General features: G+C 43.1%; 1 protein-coding gene across 3 annotated transcripts in view; it reads right to left on the bottom strand.

Moving 5' to 3' along the window:
• Positions 1 to 2,283: 2,283 nt before the first annotated feature.
• The window catches only part of LOC127951536 (elongation factor 2), a 42,628-nt gene continuing 23,423 nt past the window's right edge, over positions 2,284 to 21,488 (bottom strand). Inside the window, exons 9-13 of one of the 3 annotated variants that reach the window (XM_052549482.1) lie at positions 5,340 to 5,706; positions 4,900 to 5,253; positions 4,205 to 4,387; positions 3,993 to 4,125; positions 2,284 to 2,638 (exon numbers count right to left, since the gene is read on the bottom strand). In XM_052549482.1, coding sequence (XP_052405442.1) covers positions 2,445 to 2,638; positions 3,993 to 4,125; positions 4,205 to 4,387; positions 4,900 to 5,253; positions 5,340 to 5,706 — 1,231 coding nt within the window. In that variant the 3' untranslated portion in view covers positions 2,284 to 2,444. The remainder of the gene's footprint in view (positions 2,639 to 3,992; positions 4,126 to 4,204; positions 4,388 to 4,899; positions 5,254 to 5,339; positions 5,707 to 21,488) is intronic. The other 2 variants (XM_052549481.1, XM_052549480.1) reach the window with 2 other exon arrangements.

Raw genomic sequence — 21,488 nt, 5'->3', positions numbered from 1 at the left:
CTGTTTTTGATCGAGTATCTGTTCTTTAATACATCTGTACAGCACTTTGGCAGACTCCAGTTGTTTTTGAATGTGTTATACAGTTTTTAGTATATTTGCTGTTGCTACATGGCACACTATTAAAGCCGCGGTAGGTAACTTTTGATGCTCTAGCGGTTAATAAACAGAACTGCTTGCGTCTTGCGGAAGAACATCGTAGCCGGAACTACTTCTCTCTGTTTATGTCTATGAAGAATCACAAAGGTACTGGGTTACTCCGCCGCGGTATCCCCGAAGCAATCTAAAATAGTCTGAATATAAACACTTATTATAGGTGCACCCTAGTGATTCAGGACAAGCTAAAAACACGGTTTGGAAAATGGATTCATGGTGTACTCGCTTATTATATACATTTTTCTACATTTTGAACACAAACAAAGTTACGGAGCGCAGCTCTGATTGGTTGTTTCTTACCGGGAGCGATGTCTTTCTGCAAATGGCAATAGGACACTGGGAGGAGCTTGATTTTTTTCACAGATTATCGGTCTCATATTCTACTGTCAGGACATAATGACAGGTTTAACAAATATGTAAAAAATATATTTTTACAAAAGCTACCTACTGTAGCTTTAAAGCTGTGCAATTGGGCAATAAGTTGAAAGGGGTGTGTTCAAAATAAATAGCATTGTCTGCCGTTGACTGAACGTTTTTGTTTCTAGGATTTAGCAATCCTGTGAATCACTAAACTAATATTTAGTTGTATGGCCAGTTTTTTAAAACTCACCCCACAAGTTCTCGCTTGGATTAAAGTCCGGGGATTGGGCTGGCCACTCCATAACATTAATTTTGTTGGTTTGGAACCAAGACTTTGCCCGTTTACTAGTGTGTTTTGGGTCATTGTCTTGTTGAAACAACCATTTCAAGGGCATGTCCTCTTCAGCATAGGGCAACATGACCTCTTCAAGTATTTTAACATATGCAAACTGATCCATGATCCCTGGTATGCGATAAATAGGCCCAACACCATAGTAGGAGAAACATGCCCATATCATGATGCTTGCACCTCCATGCTTCACTGTCTTCACTGTGTCCTGTGGCTTGAATTCAGAGTTTGGGGGTCGTCTCACAAACTGCCTGTGGCCCTTGGACCCAAAAAGAACAATTTTACTCTCATCAGTCCACAAAATGTTCCTCCATTTCTCTTTAGGCCAGTTGATGTGTTCTTTGGCAAATTGTAACCTCTTCTGCACATGCCTTTTTTTTAACAGAGGGACTTTGCGGGGGATTCTTGAAAATAGATTAGCTTCACACAGACGTCTTCTAACTGTCACAGTACTTACAGGTAACTCCAGACTGTCTTTGATCATCCTGGAGGTGATCATTGGCTGAGCCTTTGCCATTCTGGTTATTCTTCTATCCATTTTGATGGTTGTCTTCCGTTTTCTTCTACATCTCTCTGGTTTTGCTCTCCATTTTAAGGCATTGGAGATCATTTTAGCTGAACAGCCTATAATATTTTGCACCTCTTTATAGGTTTTCCCCTCTCTAATCAACTTTTTAATCAAAGTACGCTGTTCTTCTGAACAATGTCTTGAACGACCCATTTTCCTCAGTCTTTCAAATGCATGTTCAAAATTGATGACCTCAGTGATTGGATGCCACAATGCTATTTTATTGAACACACCCATTTCAACTAATTGCCTAATTGCACAGCCTTAAGAGTGTTCATATCATGAATGTGGAGTCTTGTTTGTTTTCTGAGAATCTACTGGTAACTTGTTTGCCATGTTGCAATAACAAATATACTAAAAACCTGGATTATTCTGGTTAGTCACATTTTACTGCTATTATTTTGAACAATACTGTATAAAGATTAAGTGACCATGACCTATTCATACATGTTTTTTTTTTCTCTCTTCACATTTTGGTTTTAGGACAACTTTGATGAAAGGTTTTGATCCACTTGAAATGGTGACCACCAAAATCGGTCATGAAAAAAAAAGTCTCAATGTGAATAAATTGCTCATTTACACAAATTAGAAATAAAGGCTTGATTTTTATTATTGCATTTTTCGAATAAAAATAAAACTTTAAAAAAAAAAAAAATTATATTGAGATACAATAGTTAGACAACATTGTATTTTGATGTTACTATTTAAATAATGCATTGACAAATCTCACGTAATCACGAACAATTACTGAGACTTAAGTTACAGCACTGGATCATTAGCACAGAATCTAAAGAAATATAAAATTGAAAACACTAAATGTCATCACTGGCAATGAAGCACAGCACACAAGCAGGCCAGTGATTTTCCATTTTTATTTTCTTTGTTAGATTTACATAATCCACTTGAATTTGCCGTCAGAATGTGATAAAGGTGTGGTGTTTGTGCCCTGTACAGTCCAGTCCCTCCGCTGAACTCTGAGGGGAGGAAGCGAGCGCAGAGGGAAGGAATGACCGTTTATAACTTGTCGAGGAAGTTGTCGAGTGCCGGGATGCCCTCCTTCAGGCCCTTGCGCTTGCGTGTCTCGGCCACGACCTGGTAGGGTCTAGTATCGGGGTGTCTGGGGTCACCATGCAGGATCTTCCAGTGATCGAACACACACTGAGCGATGGCCTGACCGCCGGTGTTAGAGCGCAGGTCAGCGGTCAAACCTACACACACACACACACGAGATGTTAAAAGACTGGACACAGACATACATGGTTTAATAGAGACTAGGACACTTCCATTAGGAATGAGAACGGCTTCTAACACAAAACTGCTTTCTTAAACCCAGGAACTGAATACTAATAAAACTGATAACTATTATACTACCACTATTATAAACATATACTAATAAATCACTATCAGTATTAACATTTGTTACTATTAAGATAATATAATCAAATACTACAATCGAAGTTAAAGTGCACAGCAATTTTATATATTAAAAAAAGTGAATAATACTACCATTACTAATGAAATTATACTGTTGAAAATGAACATTTTTCCTTTGAGGAACTGTATTTTTTTTTTTTTTACTGCTTTTAAAGTGGTTTGATAATGAATAAACTACAACAGAATCAACATTGAACTGGGCTTAAGTCACCTCAATTAATATGGTCATACTTCCTGGTTCTAGTAAGAACTCTTGCTGCTGCATTTTGGACTAGTAGTGCATTTTAACGAAGCATTACAATGATCTAACTTTGAGGTCATAAATGCATGGATTAGCATTTCTGCATTTGACATTGAGAGCATAGGCCGTAATTTAGATATATTTTTGAGATGGAAAAATTCAGTTACAAATGCTAGAAACGTGGCTTTCTAAGGAAAGATTGCGATCAAATAGCACACCTAGGTTCCTAACTGATGACAAAGAATTGACAGAGCAGCCATCAGGTCTTAGACAGTGTTCTAGGTTATTACAAGCTGAGTTTTTAGGTCCTATAATTATCACCTCTGTTTTTTCAGAATTTAGCAGTAAGAAATTACTCGTCATCCAGTTTTTTATATCGACTCTGCATTCCATTAGTTTCTCAAATTGGTGTGTTTCAGCAGGCCGCGAAGAAATATAGAGCTGTGTATCATCAGCATAACAGTGAAAGCTAACACCATGTTTCCTGATGATATCTCCAAAGGGTAACATATAAAGTGTGAAGAGTAGCGGCCCTAGTACTGAGCCTTGAGGTACTCCATACTGCACTTGTGATCAATATGATACATCTCCATTCACTGCTACGAACTGATGGCGGTCATATAAGTACGATTTAAACCATGCTAATGCACTTCCATTAATGCCAACAAAGTTTTTTTAAGTAAAGATCATGTTCCATTAAGATATTTAGTAAATTTCCTACCATAAATATATCAAAACATAATTTTTGATTAGTAATATGCATTGCAAAGAATTCACTTGAACAACTTTAAAGATGTTTTTCTTCAATATTTAGATTTTTTGCACTCTCCGATTCCAGATTTTCAAATAGTTGTATCTCTGACAATGTGATGAAGACTGATACTAACCGAAAGACTCGTTGACGGGCAGAAAGGCCTTAACGTTGGACATAGTTGTTCCCATGACCTGAGACTCCTCAAAGACGTATCCTCTCCTCCTGTTCAACACACCGTAGATGCATCCGACCACCTGCTTCGGACACTGAGAAAGGAAGAGAGATGCAGGTGAGAGACGCTCGTATGGTAAAGAGGAGGAGTCACACGAGAGGAACAAGTCTCACCTGGAACTCCACCAGGTACACGGGCTCCATGAGGCGGGGCTCGGCCGTCAGCTGGCAGGCATACAGCACCCTGCGGGCCGTGGGGATGATCTGACCTCTGCCGCGGTGGATGACATCTGTGAGGAGGGTCACGTCGTGGAGGTCGAAGCGGACGGCACGCATGTTCTCTTCACACAGCACACCCTGAGCACAGAAACACAACCATGAGGACTGAAGAGAATCAACACTGATTCAAGATCCAACCAGCAATACATGTTAGAAAACTCAACTTTGGGTTTTAAAGCGTATGACTATTTAGTAAATGCAACCGATAAAGTTATATATACTGTAATAATTTAGATTTTTATAGTACAATAAAATGTATTCCATATCACACTTTTTTTTAAAATGTAAAATCTTTTTTTATTTCTAACGGTTTTTAAATTCATTCTTAATTGAGTAAATTTTTAAATCATTTTCAAAGTTTTAAAATTGCTTGTTTTATTTTTCTATGATTATTTTACTTCCTTTTATGTAAAGCACTTTGAATTACAATTGTGTACAAAATGTGCTATATAAATAAACTTGCCTTGCCAAAAACTAAACAAAACAAAAAATAGGGTAAAATATAAGCATAAAAAGGTAAAATATTGTTTGTAGTAAAAGCATCAATAGCAAATAGTAAACCAAACCCTGTTTAACCCTGAACATCTCACCTCTTTAGTGGCCCACTGGAAGCCAGCCACGACGCTGTCCTTGATCTCGTTCAGGTACTGCACTCCTTTGGTCACGTCCATCAGGAGGTTGGGTCCGGTTCCATCAGGGCCGAAGCACCAGATCTTACGGGCCTCGGTGACCTCCCACTTGTATTTGTCGGCCAGGTAGCTTGCTCGAGCCATGACCTCCTGATGGGACGTCACGTCGCCCTTGTCAATGTCTTCGGCAAGACCGTTGGGGAACGGCCTGGCCTTCATGTACAGACGGTTGTGTTTGTTAGGAGACTTGGACAAACACATCTGGTTTGATTCTTCGCTGACCGTCTCCTTGTAGGACACAATGGGGTCCGATTTCTGTTGGAGAACCAGACACACGGGTCACATCATACATCAACTAAAACAAGGGGGAAACAAATCAGTCCCTACACTGATGCACAGACCTTCAGCGGGATGCAAGCGTGGTCCTCCTCCAGATCTTTAAGGCAGATTTCCAGATGCAGTTCTCCAGCACCGGCGATGACGTGCTCTCCGGACTCCTCGATGATGCACTGCACCATGGGGTCAGACTTGGCCAGGCGTTTGAGTCCCTCCACCAGTTTGGGAAGGTCATCGGGGTTCATGGCCTCCACTGCTACTCTGACCACAGGGCTGACACTGAACTTCATCAAACGCATGTTGTGGGCATGCTCGAAAGTTGAGATGGTCCCCGTCTTCACCAAAAACTGGTCCACGCCAACCAGACCCACGATGTTACCACATGGCACATCCTCGATGGGCTCCACATAACGGCCCATCATCAAAATGGTCCTGGAATAGAGAAGCGTTATGCATCAGAAAAGTAGTGCACATTTCTGTGACCTGGTTTTAATCATGTTAACTCTTTCCTTGCAACTGACGAGTTCTCGTCTTTTACAAGAAAACACTTCCCTGCCAAAGGTGAGTTTCCACTGTTATACACTTGGGGGTGCTATTAAACGTTTACACACAATTATGTATTTTTTATGAAAGGAACACTCAGACTTTTTGGGACTTTAGCTTATTCACAGTATCCCCCAGAGTTAGATAAGTCCATATATACCTTTTAATTTCTGTGCGTTCTGTAAGTGTTATTTGACGCACCCACCGCTAGCCTAGCTTAGCACAAAGACTGGATGTAAATGGATAATGGTAGCATAGTAATCCCAATAAGTGACAAAATAATGCAAACATTTTCCTATTTACATGTTGTGATTTGTATAGTCACAGCGTGTACAAATAACAAGGCTATATGAGATAGAGACCATTTTTAATCGTATAAATACTAGGAACTATATTCTCACTAGGCGTAGGAGCACAGCTAACCTTACTTGGGCGTAGTGGCTACTTGGGTGGAGTGATTAGCGCAGCACCCGAGACGCGCCGTGGTGACACCGGCGGCGCCAGGGGGGGTCTTGGGGGGTCTCAAGACCCTGCCAAAAAATGCCTTGACCCCCCATTTGACCCCCCAGCCTCTTCCTGATTGAAAAATATATATATTCGGGATAAAGATCCAAAAATGTTTCTCTTCAAACTACGCAGAACAATAATAAATAATAATTATTTCGACATTTATTCATACACTGAACCGAGAACCGTTTCTGTCGGACGCGTCTGATTCGAGAACCGATGAGCTGATGATAACTGCGCATGCGTGATTCAGCGCGAAGCAGACTGACACAGAGCGCATCTGAACCGAACTGATTCTTTTGGTGATTGATTCTGAACTGATTCTTTGCTAATGTTATAAGCGCGGGTAAACCAAAGGCTTGAATGAAGGGCAATCATCGCCAATGACGGCATTACATCGAGCGCAAAAGAACCGGTGAACCATTTTTTTTTCAGCTGGTTTATTTGATCGAATTGTCCGAAAGAACCGGTTCACTTGAGCACCTGCTCCTTTGCCCCTTAAGTGCCCTTTTGTCAAAGCAAAATTTCCTAATTTTTTTTTTGTTATAACATAAACTTTTGTGAATGCCTGCCCACGTCCAATCATAATATTAGTACAATTTATTAATAATAATTTAGCCGTAAATAAAATGACCAACATGATGACAGTTCACCTGACTACGACCTCATCCAACCGGGAAGATTCCTCATGCTGCACGCGCATTTTTTAATTGCTAGAGGATATTTTCAACATCGTGGCAGCTGGTAAGTGGTGTTTCATTCTCAGCGAAGTGATTTTGCTGTTTATTTACTTATTATTATTTTACAAGAACGATGTGATGTGAGAACATGCAGATATGTTGTTTATATTGCTGTGTGTAGCCTGTAGTGTAGAAGTAACACTAGCGTGCTGTTTGAGGGAGAAAAGTTTCACAGGCATCGAGGGGTCTGGTCTTTTTTATGTTATTTGAATAAACTTTTATTATATTACAGTACTTATTTATTTTTAACACGTAAAAATAATTATCACAACACTGGTAAGGCTTATTCAGATTTTCTCATTCTCTGAATTATCATTCTAAAAATAAAAACAATTCAGAAATGAATTAAAATATAATTATATTTTAAATGTGATGCAAATATTTTTTTCTACAAAAGCAACAGTGTTTACAACAGCAAGACCACTTTAGCCTGTAAACTCAATAATATCTATCTGGAAATAAATGTAAAAATATCAATGTCAATAATAATGCATAACATACCTGACATGAAAGTGCTGTGTGAAGGATATGAATAACAAATGTAGCCTGTCATTTGTTTACATTGCAAAGGTGTTTTTGTTGTTTAGTAGCAGAAATATGCAGTTATTAGCCATGTCCACTGTATTTTTTGTTGGTTTTCATGAGATCCCCCTTGAAAAGACCAGGACCCCCCCATTGCCCCCCCAATCAAAATTGTCTAGCGCCGCCACTGCGTGGTGAGGAGCAAAGAGTTCGCTCAGAGTTAGAGTAATAAAGTCAGCAATTACTAGATAGTACATTTATATGAATCGATGGCTACTTGCTCTGGAAATAGATCCAAACACACCTGTAAACACCATAATGAAGTATTTCGTTTGCTCTGAACATTTTACTGTAGACGACTATTTTTGAAAAAATGCAAGTTGTCATACGGACCATGAAACGTGTGCTAAAGGATACAGCCATACCATCGATAATAAAGACAGGACAAATTGGATCACCTGTTGCTGCAGTAAGTGTTCCATTATGTTTTGAGATGACTAACATTAGTCATACTGTAACAGTGCCATGCTTATGTAATATAACCTTAGTAGTGACACTATTACGTGAATAGGGGCTCCGTGTATCCCCTTCATTGTTATTATTGTGTTGTCATGAACACACTGTATCGCTCAATAATATTTTGTGTATTGACACACTGTATGCAATGGCTATACTACAATTTCATTGAACTATGAATGATCATAATCACTTACTTGGTGGACAGCTGACCATTAGGTTCACTCGGCATGGGGCCTTTCTTCCAGTTGATCTTGTCACAGTGGGAAAAACAATGACAACTGCCGTCTGCTCCTCACCACGGCGCGTCTCGGGTGCTGCACTAATCACTCCGCCCAAGTAGCCACTCTGCCCAAGTAACATTAGCTGTGCTCCTACGCCTAGTGAGAATATAGTTCCCAGTATTTAAATGATTAAAAATGGTCTCGGTCTCATATAGCGTTGTTATTTGTACACGCTGTGACTATACAGATCACAACATGTAAATAGGAAAATGTTTGCATTATTTTGTCACTTATTGGGATTACTATGCTACCATTATCCATTTACATCCAGTCTTTGTGCTAAGCTAGGCTAGCGGTGGGTGCGTCAAATAACACTTACAGAACGCACAGAAATGAAAAAGGTATGTATGGACTTATCTAACTCTGGGGGATACTGTGAATAAGCTAAAGTCCCAAAAAGTCGGAGTGTTCCTTTAAAGCCTACCTTTATTCAAGTGTTACTAAAGAATGCTTTAAGATAGAATGAACAGATTGTAAAAAAAAACTTTAACATCTTGCTTGGACAACTATTGCCCACTGTTGTCTAGACCAGCACGCACCGCCCCATCTGCCCCCTGGCTGTCCGAGGTTCTCCGTGAACATCGCTCTAAACTCAGGGCTGCAGAGAGGAAATGGCAGAAATCAAGAAACTCTACCGACCTCAGTGTTTATCAGTATCTCCTCTCTTCCTTCTCTGCAAATGTCTTCACGGCTAAAACATCCTACTAGCACAACAAAATAAACAGCTGTTGTGACGCTTGGACACTCTGAAAGACTTTCTCTTCTCTTCTTAATCTGCCGCCACCACCTCCTCCACCGACTCTTACAGCGGACGACTTTGCAGTTTTCTTCACAAAAAGAAAAGATCCATCAGTGACCAATTCTCCACACCGCAGACTGAGGAAAACTTCACAATGACCGATGCACACTCTTTCTCCTCCTCCTCCCCACTCTCAGAGATGGACGTCTCCAAACTTCTCCTGTCCAATCATCCTACTACTTGTCCACTTGATCCAATCCCCACTCACCTCCTTAAAGTGATCTTTCTTCAGTCATACCTTCGCTTACTCACATTATCAACTCCTCTCTTCACTCTGGAACATTTCCCTCAGCATTCAAGCAGGCTCGGGTAAGCCCACTGCTCAAGAAACCATCTCTAAATCCAGCGCTTCTTGAAAACTACAGACCAGTATCCCTTCTTCTATTCATTGCAAAGACACTTGAGTGAGCTGTGTTCCACCAGCTTTCTATGTTCCTTGTACAGAACAACCTCCTGGACAGCAACCAATCTGGCTTCAAAAGTGGTCACTCAACTGAGACTGCTCTGCTCTTGGTTACTGAAGCCCTGCGACTGGCAAGAGCAGCTTCAAAATCCTCGGTACTCTTCTTACTCGTCTGCTGCTTTTGACACCGTTAATCACCAGATTCTCCTGTCCACCCTCAGAACGATGGGCATTTCTGGAACTGCTCTCCTGTGGGTTAAGTCCTACCTCTCTGACAGATCCTTCAGTGTGTCTTGGAGGGGTGATGTTTCTAAGTCACAACAAGTTGCTACTGGGGTTCCTCAAGGCTCAGTACTTGGACCACTTCTCTTCTCCAATTACATGATGTCATTAGGATCGGTCATCCAGAAGCATGGCTTTTCCTATCACTGCTACGCTGATGACACCCAACTCTACTTCTCATTCCAGCCTGATGACCCGACGGTAGCTGCTCGCATTTCAGCCTGTCTGAGTGACATTTCTAGTTGGATGAATGACCATCACCTTCAGCTTAACCTTATGAAGACAGAACTCCTGGTGATTCCAGCTAACCCATTGCTTCATCACAACTTCTCTATACAGCTGGGCTCATCAACCATTAGTCCTTCAAGGACAGCCAGAAACCTAGGAGTTGTGATGGATCATCAGTTAAGCTTCACAGACCACATTGCTACAACGACCCGGTCCTGCAGGTTTGCCTTATACAACATTAGGAAGATTAGACCCTTCCTGTCAGAGCAAGCAACCCAACTTCTTGTCCAAGCTCTTGTTCTCTCCAGACTGGACTATTGTAATGCTCTCCTGACTCTTCCTGCATGTACTGTCAAGCCTCTGCAAATGATCCAGAATGCAGCAGTGAGGGTTGTCTTCAATGAGCCAAAAAAAGCTCATGTTACTCCTCTCCTCATCAGGTTACACTGGCTACCAGTAGCCGCTCGCATCAAATTCAAGGTACTGATGCTTGCCTACAAGACGACCACTGGCACGGCACAAACATACCTAAACTCTCTTGTTAAATCTTATGTGCCCTCCAGAAGTTTGCGCTCTGTAAGTGAACGACGCCTTGTGGTGCCATCCCAAAGAAGTTCAAAATCACTCTCACGGACGTCTTCCTGGACTGTGCCCAGCTGGTGGAATGACCTCCCAATCTTAATTTGTACAGCTGAGTCTTTACTCATTTTCAAGAAACATCTACCTGACTGCTTCTAATGTTCTCATTTGTCGCTTTGGATAAAAGCGTCTGCTAAACGATTAAATGTAAATGTAAATGAACATTGTGGCTTATTAAAATGGTAATTAATATTAATAAAGAAAGTTGAGAAAATTGTAAGTTGCTAGGTGCTTTTGCTTTGGAAACTTCACAAAAACAAATTTTTGTAAATTTGCTCATCGTGACTCATTTTGTCAGCACAGGTCACATGAAGACAGCCATGTGCAAATAAAATAAAGTGCTGGTTAAATACAAACTATTACTACTATTTTGGGCTAAATGAAGTAATTCCATTGCATCTCTAGTATTAATGAGTCAGAAGCGCTGCACACCTCTGGATGGGTGTCAGGTAAAGATCCTCCTCCTTCCCAGGGCTGAAGTTTGGTCCCATGATTCGCACTTTCTGCCCAGTGGACACGATGCCAGAAAACACACGGCCGAAAGCGTAGAAACGCCCCTTATCTGTGGTCGGCACCATCTTTGAGATGTACATCATGAGGGGAGCTTTAGGGTCACAGTTCTTGATACCTGCGCAGAACACAAGACAACAGTCACAGGGTTTATACAGAGATTCTTAAATTTAATTTACTACCTTTTTGCCACCTATTTTACTACCATCACAATTTTTTTACTTCCAACACAGCTTCAAACTTCAACTGTAGCAGTGTTAAGTGTTAAGTAAAATGACAAGTAAAGACATTAAATATCTTTCCAAAATGAATTAATAAAATATTTAATCACAATTTAATGAGGCAATTATAACTTAATTTCAACACTGGGAGGGAGAGATAGAGAACCAGAGAGAGTGAGAAAGAGAAAGCCAGGAGAGGTTCTGTAGGTGTATGTGTCGCACTAAATTAAATTAACCATCTCATCGCGCCAAATCCACACTCAGTCTCCACCCCAGTCAGACTAGTGTGGAACAGCAGCCAAAAGTACAAAGGTCTCAGTCTAAACAACATCCTCATCAAAGGTCCTGATGTCCTGAACCCGATCAGAGCTGTCCTGCTGAGGTTCTGAACTGGTGTCTATGCTGCCCTTGGTGACATCCGCAAGATGTATAACTCCGTCTGGCTGGAAGATCAAGAGGTCCACCTGCACAGATTTCTGTGAAGTAACAGTGAAGATACTTAAATAGAGGATTATGCCATCACAAGAGTTAACATCGGAGACAAACCTGCCAGTTGCATAGCCCAAGTCGCCATGCGAGAGACTGCAAACTTCAAAGAAGAGAGACGTGTGCTGGAAGAAGATGCCTACGTCGATGACATTCTGACTTCGCACAACGAGCTTGACCATCTGAAATGCCTCACAGCCAACACCGAGCACATCCTGAAAGCTGGAGGATTCTACATGAAGCCCTGGGTCTACTCTTTTCGAAGTGGGAGGAAAGATCCCACGAGTGAAATGCCCAGAACAGAGCCAAACCAGCTGCTGGAAGATGAAAACAAAGCCCTTGGCCTTGGTTACACCGTCGATGTTGACAAGCTTCATGTCATGGTTGCAGTTAACTTTTTAAAGAAAAGGAGGAAGATGTGCCTTGGTCAAAACCTGCTAAGAGAAGAAGTTAGAAATCAAACTCCGGCTCCACTCACTAGAAGAGAGCTTCTAAGCCAAGTTTCTGGCCTGTACGACCCACTCGGCCTTGTGACTCCTGTCAAGCAAAAGGGTGCCATTCTGGTTAGGAGAGCTTTCCAAGAAGCCAAAGTAAGGTACTGCTTAGAAGACACGTGGGACGCTGCCTTGTCTGAAGGTCTCAGAGAAGACGCCATAAAGCTATTAAAAGAATATGCTGACCTGAGCAAACTTCGATTCGCCAGATCTCTGACTCCACCAGATCTCTGCATAAAGCCCAGTGCCATCACGTTCTCTGATGGCAGCGAAAACGCATACGGCGCTGTGATGTATCTTCGCTGGAGCTGCAGCCATGGTGTTGTTGTGAGACTGGTTGAATCCAAAGCCAAGCTGACCCCTCTCAACCACAGAGGCGATCCTGTGAAAGCTGAGATGTGCTGAGCCGTATTTGCAGACAGAGACACTGTCTTGGTACTATCTTGTCGATAGTCAGACCGTCCAGGGCTAGCAAACCTCGCAGACATCATCACCAGAGGTGCCAATCCAGATGCCCTAACTGAGTACTCCGAGTGGCAGTGGCAAAGTTCCTCCAACTTCCTGATGATGAGTGGCCAAAGAAATCCGCTAAAGACGTTGCAGCCCAAACCAGAGACAAAGTCACAAAGATCCAGAAAAAGACATTTGTAGCAGTACTTACCAGAAGTCGCCTGAAGACTGCACACGATCCATCACACGATCCAGCATACGATCCAGCCCGGGTAGAGTCCAGAAGACCAGCAGGATCAGCAATTCGACAGCTCGTCGATAAAAGGTGCTTCAGCAACCTGAGAAAGTTGGTCGGGACTGTGGCGTGGATCTGGAGAGCAGCTAAAAAGTTCCTGAGTGCTAAGATCAGAGACCAAGAAAAGTGGGAGGCAGTAACATCCTCAGGTGTCCTTACAGTCAGCGAAAGACGAGATGTGTTCCAAGACCTTTGCCTAGCAGCTCAAGAGGGTGTCAATTTCCCAAGTGCCACAATACACAGACTAGTCGTTTACAGGGATCAGACAAGTGGACTTCTGGTTTGTGGTGGCAGAGTCCAGACCTTTGGAGATGACCGCAGAGCTGTTCCTCTTCTACCATTCCAAGCTTGGTTATCCACCCTGCTAGCCAGAGAAGCACAAAGTGAGGGACATGATGGAGTGGCGGGAACTCTATTGCTGATGAGAAGGAAGGCATGGGTCATAAGAGGAAGAATTATTGCCCGAAAAGTTGTTGACAAGTGTATCTTCTGCAGGAAAGCAAAAGCAAGAACCTGCAAGCAGATAATGGGAAACTTGCCTGAAGAGAGGTCAAGTCCTGCTGCACCATTCGAGTTCATGTCTGTTGACCTATTTGGACCTTACTATGTGATGGATGATGTCAAGAAGAAAGTAACTATGAAAGTATGGGGTGTCGTATTTTGCTGTATGTCCAGCCGAGCTGTCCATGTAGAGTTAGCAAACATATTATCAACAGAGAGCTTTCTGCTTACCTATCAGAGGTTCACCACTGTCCGAGGCCATCCCCGGAAAATCTGGTCTGATCCTGGTAAAAGTTTTGTCGGAGCAAAACCGGTCCTAAAAGAAATGTATACTTACCTGAATCAACAGGACAAAGAGTCGCTTGAAGAGTATGCTGCCAGAAATGAGACCACCTGGACGTGAAAAATCCTCCCGGCCGATTCACCTCACCGAAACGGGGCCGTCGAAGCTGCTGTCAGAGTCACTAAAAGAGCCCTCCAAAGTCTTACCAATGTGGAAGGCCTTACCTTCAAGTGAGTTCCTGACTGTGCTTCAGCTATCTGCCAATCTTGCTAATGAGAGACCCATCGACGCCAGAGTTCAGAGCCGAGAAAAGCACATCCAGTACATCATGCCGAACAACCTGTTACTTGGTCGAGCCACACAAAGAGGAGACTTCAAAACTGTCGACTACACCATTTATCCATTCGAAAGACTCAAAGAAGTACAAACTAAAGTCAACAATTTCTGGAAGTTCTGGAGCCAACTCGCTGGCCCGAACCTGTTCATTCGCAGTAAGTGGCATACTGCTGAAAGGAACGTTGTCGTTGGAGACATAATTTGGCTCTGTGACCAAAACGCACTGAGAGGGCAGTTCAGACTTGCAAGAGTCGTCGGCGTTAATCCTGATTCCAGAAGTGTTCTTCGAGATGTTTATGTGAGGGTCTCTCTAAGCTCCAGCATTTTGGTGAGAAATCCAAAACCGGGTGCCAGAGATCGCGAGTTGAGCACCATTCTGCATTGGGACGTCTGGCACCTTGTGGTCCTCATGCCGGTGGAAGGATCAGGTCGGAGACCAGCCCACTTGAGAGTGCAATCTTTCCAGGTATGGCCACGTAAAAGATCGAGTGGGAGGTGTCGCGCTAACCCGGTGGAGGTATGGCTGTCTTCTGTGTACATCTTCTGTGTTGTGGTTCAACATGTCATTTTCTTTCTCCTGCATGCCGCCTTCCCTGTGCACGCTCTGTATGCCGGCCCGCACGTGACTGTTAACAATAATTACTGCATGGTTTAAAAAAGAGAAACTGATAACTAAGACCAAATGCTTAGATTGGTATAGTGTTGCTTGTAAAATGCAGAGTAAAAGACCAAGCTGTGTTGCCTGTAAAATGCATTTGACCTTTCCTGTGTTAGGAAAAATACCTGATTATTTAAAATGTTTGTGTTTTCTTATTCTTTTATTTATTTAAAGGTTTTACACCGGTTACATCCGATCCTACAACATTGCTACATCAACTGATCAAAATAAATATTCTTCTGAGTGAAATCCCAAGTCTGGTCCTTTTCAAGTGTAGCACCTCACAGTTAAAAGACACTTGACAGTATGTGAGTGTGCATGTGTGTTAGGGCAAGTGAGTGAGCTACATTCAAGTAAGAGGGAACTCTACCATAGGACTTGGATCAATCAAGATAACACAACAGGCCTTGGTCCATAGGATTTACTCAATATGTCAAAGAGTAACAATTACAAAAAAATTAGAAGACAGACTGGACCTTTAGAATGAACAGCTACACAATGTGTAATAATAAAGTGCAATTGTACACTATAATAAAAGTATTTCATTAATAAACAAATAACTTCAACACTGCACTGGACACAAGCCAAGCACTGTCCAACACACACACACACACACACACAGAGAGAGAGAGAGACAGACAAGTGTCTCAGCTGTGCGGACTTTAGTCTAATTCTACTTTTAAACGGAACATTCAAATGATTTGCGAAATGCGAAATGATTCATTCAGACTCTCATCAAACATAAGTACGTATGGTCCGGTATGATTTATAGCTTCAACCAGTTGCTTCTTAAAATAGGGGGCGATGCCAAATTTGGTCATGTAGCTGGTCTTGTCTTTGGCCAAAGCGAATGATTTGGCGATTTGGGAATCCGGGAACATCATGCTAAACAGCTTTCCTATGCCATCATTGGACTTGAACGAGTGGTGTTTCACTGCCAAGTCTAAACACCATGGTACTTCAGCCTGTAGCGTAACGGTGGTGGTGCAGATCGTCTGTATGCTGGTGGTAGGATTACTGGCAGTGGACTGCGAGGAGCGAGCAGGCAAGGTTGAGGGAGCAGTGGAGGTTGATGGCGTCAATGTAGCCGTTGGTCCGGCGCAAAACAGCGACAGCGGTAGCTGGGTGTTACGTCCCCGCATCCTGGCTTGGTGGCTAGTAGACTCCCTGTGGGAATTAAGTGCCTTCACTCCCATTCAAGTAATATTTATCATTTTCTTGCAAACGTTGCAAAAAGCTTCTCAGCTGTTTCCATCTACTGGCCTAAGCCAGTCTTTAAACTGTGCGTCCTCCAGCCAGAGATCCGAAAACTTGCACTTGCCCATATTTACTTTGTAAACTCGCGGAGCAGAGGTTTGCCTCCAAGCTACCAGCTTGAACCGCCCAACGTACACATCGCGTGACGTCATTCCGAAAGCCTCCCTTTGAAACTAATTTCGTTTGGTATTCATTTTATCTTGATTTTAATCCATGTTTCATTATTTTGTATAATCACAACACGTTCAGACATGAACTGAAACTCAGCGTATAGGTAGCCTAGGCTACTCGCCTCACAGACCTAAACACATTAGAAATATCCTATATCTATTATCTACAAAAAGCTTGAAATTTCTACTTTTAAACGGAACATTCAAAACTAAAAGTAGGCTATAGTCTAATCCGTAAGAAATGCATTTTTCTCCGGCACGTTCACTACTGCGAAGATCGCGAGTCGGTGTCAACTTCATCTCTGCAGCTGACACAGAAAAACTTTATTATTATTATTATCTTATTAACTTTATTATTAATAAACAATGAAAATTTTCTTTGATCAATTTTTCCACTTGGAGAAGTTCTGCTTTTTTGTCCTTGTGCCTTCTTCGAAGAGAGTTGGATTTTGTGATAAGCTCAGGCATCTTTGTTCCTGCCTTTCCCTCAGCCATCTCTGCACACTTGTCGGCTTTATTCTCAATTGATGAAAGTTTGGATGAAAGTTTGTACTAATGCCTTCATCTGTACGATGCACCACTCTGGATCTTTGACCTTCTTTTTTGTGGGATCCAGGCAGGCAATCTGCCTTACAATGGGGAATTTCAACGGGGACCTTTCTTGCAGTTTCTTTATGATTTGAATCAGACTCTGCAAACACTCTCTTCTCAGGCTGAGTACGGAGTGTTCCCCTATCTTGGTTCCTGGTTTGCCCAGGAGTGCCTATTAAGGAACATTATTAATTAAATAATTAATTAATATAATAATTATTTATTAATTTAAGGAACACCCATGTCAATGGGCTGCCCCGCAGCAGAAACTCTGCTGGGAAATGTAGCTTCTGTGAATGCTACCATACTTAATCAGTAAAATAGTTTCACTTCTGAAAAGCTACTTGATGTAGAAAATAGCGACGCTACTGAGAAATGTAGGTAAACTAGTAACGGCGCTGTTTGGAATGCCGCTACTGCCCAACACTGCCCCTAACCAATAAGTATATAAAAATAAACTTACTTTGATGTGCTGCAACAGATCCTCAGCTCTTCCATGTCCCAGAAATTGTGAGCCAAAATACCTTGAGCAGACACAGCCATCCTCCAAAAAACGAATGTGTATGTCCATTTGTTTTGTCTTTGACAATTCATTCAGACTCTCATCAAACATAAGTACGTATGGTCCGGTATGATTTATAGCTTCAACCAGTTGCTTCTTAAAATAGGGGGCGATGCCAAATTTGGTCATGTAGCTGGTCTTGTCTTTGGCCAAAGCGAATGATTTGGCGATTTGGGAATCCGGGAACATCATGCTAAACAGCTTTCCTATGCCATCATTGGACTTGAACGAGTGGTGTTTCACTGCCAAGTCTAAACACCATGGTACTTCAGCCTGTAGCGTAACGGTGGTGGTGCAGATCGTCTGTATGCTGGTGGTAGGATTACTGGCAGTGGACTGCGAGGAGCGAGCAGGAAAGGTTGAGGGAGCAGTGGAGGTTGATGGCGTCAATGTAGCCGTTGGTCCGGCGCAAAACAGCGACAGCGGTAGCTGGGTGTTACGTCCCCGCATCCTGGCTTGGTGGCTAGTAGACTCCCTGTGGGAATTAAGTGCCTTCACTCCCATTCAAGTAATATTTATCATTTTCTTGCAAACGTTGCAAAAAGCTTCTCAGCTGTTTCCATCTACTGGCCTAAGCCAGTCTTTAAACTGTGCGTCCTCCAGCCAGAGATCCGAAAACTTGCACTTGCCCATATTTACTTTGTAAACTCGCGGAGCAGAGGTTTGCCTCCAAGCTACCAGCTTGAACCGCCCAACGTACACATCGCGTGACGTCATTCCGAAAGCCTCCCTTTGAAACTAATTTCGTTTGGTATTCATTTTATCTTGATTTTAATCCATGTTTCATTATTTTGTATAATCACAACACGTTCAGACATGAACTGAAACTCAGCGTATAGGTAGCCTAGGCTACTCGCCTCACAGACCTAAACACATTAGAAATATCCTATATCTATTATCTACAAAAAGCTTGAAATTTCTACTTTTAAACGGAACATTCAAAACTAAAAGTAGGCTATAGTCTAATCCGTAAGAAATGCATTTTTCTCCGGCACGTTCACTACTGCGAAGATCGCGAGTCGGTGTCAACTTCATCTCTGCAGCTGACACAGAAAAACTTTATTATTATTATTATCTTATTAACTTTATTATTAATAAACAATGAAAATGTCATAATATTTTTTACAGCGTTTAGGTGCCGTTTATATGAACGCGTCACCACTGCATGAGAGCGAGAGAAAGAGAAATAGAGACACACACACTCCCAAGGTTACAACCCTGCGGAGACCCTGAGTCAGACACTTCAAATACAGCAAAGTAGACACAAGAAAATTAGTGCATCGTACCCATTGCAGCTTCATCATCTCCTGGCCCTTTGTAAAGCAGCTCGCAGCGGTACTTCTGGGCCGTGACGGGAGACGGCAGGTGGATGGTGATCATCTGAAGCAGAGCTTCTCCGGCGGGCAGCCAGCGACGCATCACAGCCTTCAGCAGCGGCTTGCCTTCCTTATCCTTGTCCTCGGTGTCCAGCTTGATGTCCAGCTTCTCAATCAGCTTGGCGGCTTCATCCTTCTTGAAGTTCATGATGGCATCGAACACCTAGAGATGGAGGAAGTGAGGTGTGATCACCGGTGGATCCGAAGGAGACCTGCACTAGTGTTTGAGGCTGAAGATGGGGTACCTTGAAGATGGGGTCCAGGATGAGCTGGGTGAAGGTGCGGGGCAGTTTTTCTCCATCGGGGCCGTTGGCAGAATTGCTGAATTCACCAGTGGCTGGGTCAAAATACCTGCACGAGCAGCAGAGAATGAGTAATAGCTGACAGATAGCTTTCCGTTTTTACTCTACTGTTCATGCAGATGTTTATAGTGCAAGTCAAATAACCTTAAGACAACAGATCAACCTATAAACGCCTTCGTATGCATACTTTTATTCATTAAAAGTGCATTAAATTGATCGAAAGTAAACTTATTTCAAATAAAATGCCCTTTGCCCCCATTAAAGGAATCCTTAAAAAAAATTATGCATCACGGTTTACAAAAAAATAGTTTATATAACGGTTTAAGATAATGAGAAATGTTTCTTGAAGCATTAAAATGGTTTCTGGAGATCATGTGAGAAATGGAGACTGGAGAAATGATGCTGAAAATACAGCTGTATCAAAAATACTTGGTGAGCAGAAGAGACTTTAAAAATATTCTAATGGAAGTGTATAAGCTAGAAGATATTTAAATTGCCAATTATGCACAAAGGAGCTTCATGTTTACACACTTGTTTATGGATCTGAATCTCACCTGTCACCCCAGAGCTTCTTCATCATGTTCTCCACTTTCTTACAGCGTTCAGCTGGGCTCAGCTGACCTTCGCCTTTAGCAGCAAACTTGACCACATACACCTCCGCAAACTGCTTCAGAGTGAAAGCCCAGCCGTGAAGACCAGATCCAAAACCCACGGTACCGATCACTGGATCGATCTGAGAGAAAGAGAGGAGCACTGTGACGATCGTGCACCCAGAAAGACACAGGGAGAGTGAGAGATCCAATTGCAGGTATTTTAATATGATAATCCAAATCCTAGTCTAATACAGCCAAGGGTCAAAACCAAAAAAGACAGTCCAAAAAAAGAACCAAATAGGAAAAGGGAACTCTGAATGAGAGATGACTCGGAGGACGAGCAGACAGGAGGAATCTCAAGGGACGAGAAAGCTGGACACACGAAGGGTAAGGACTCCATACAGACAACAGGAAAAGACTGGAATATATAGGGAGGCTAATGACAATAGAGTCGGAGGATGATTGGGGGGGGGGGTGGCCAGATAAAATGGTAAAACAGAGACAAGAGGACCAGGTAGCATGGGGAAACAGCGACAAGACAACCAGGTAAAATTGGGAAACAGAGACAAGAGAAGTGCAACACAAAACAAGGAGTCCTGGAGGGTGGTGGATCAGCGGAGGATCAGGGGGAGGGATGGAGGGCCAGGTCCTTAGAGGGAAACAGAACGAAAGACACAGACAAGAAACCCAGGAATGAGGTGGACCGGTGGAGGATCAGGGGGAGGGACGAAGGGCCAGGTCCTTAGAGAGAAAAAGAACGAAAGACACAGACAAGAAACCCAGGAGGGAGGTGGACCAGCAGAGGATCAGGGGGAAGGACGGAGGGCCAGGTCCAGAGGAGGAAACAGAAAGAAAGACAGACAGAAAAACAACAAAAAAAGAAACACAAAAACACAAGTCCAAGAAGGACATCACGTGATGCCCACCAGGGCGGAGCAGAAGACCACCATAACCACGTGGTCGGGACGGACGCCCCCCAGGGCAGAGCAGAAGACCACCACAACCATGTGGTCAGGGCGGAAACCCCCTAGGACGAGCAGAAGACCACCATAACCGTGTGGTCGGGACGGACGCCCCCCAGTGCGGAACAGAAGACCACCATAACCATGTGGTCAGGGCGGAAACCCCCTAGGACGAGCAGAAGACCACCACAACCGTGTGGTCGGAACGGGTGCCCCCCAGGGCAGAGCAGAAGACCACCAAGTCCGTATGGTCGAGCTCGGAGTCCCCCAGGGCGGAGCAGAAGACCACCACAACCATGCGGCCGAACCAGAAGCCCCCCAGGGTGGAGCAGAAGACCACCACAACCGTGTGGTCAGGACGGACGCCCCCCAGGGCAGAGCAGAGGACAAGTCTGGTTGGGCAAGTCAGAAACATAGAACATGAACATGTTAAGGGTAGCCTCCGTGGCCACAACAGGAACAGTCGGGTGCTCAGAGAGATCGACTGAGACATGATGAGTCTCTGGATGTTCCGCAGAGGCGAGGAGAGACTCTGGTAGTTCAGCAGAGACGTGGAACGGTTCTGGTAGTTCATTAGAGACGTGGAGAGGCTCTGGTAATTCCACAGAGGAGTGACGAGACTCTGGTAATCCCATGGTGTTTATACTGGATTCCAGAAGATCAGTGCTGACTTGACTCTGCTCATGAAGATTATTGGTGACTTG

Source organism: Carassius gibelio, chromosome B2 (genome assembly GCF_023724105.1).
Source record: "Carassius gibelio isolate Cgi1373 ecotype wild population from Czech Republic chromosome B2, carGib1.2-hapl.c, whole genome shotgun sequence".
NCBI classification, from domain to species: Eukaryota; Metazoa; Chordata; class Actinopteri; order Cypriniformes; family Cyprinidae; genus Carassius; species Carassius gibelio.
This window is presented reverse-complemented; position numbering and strand designations above follow the sequence as displayed.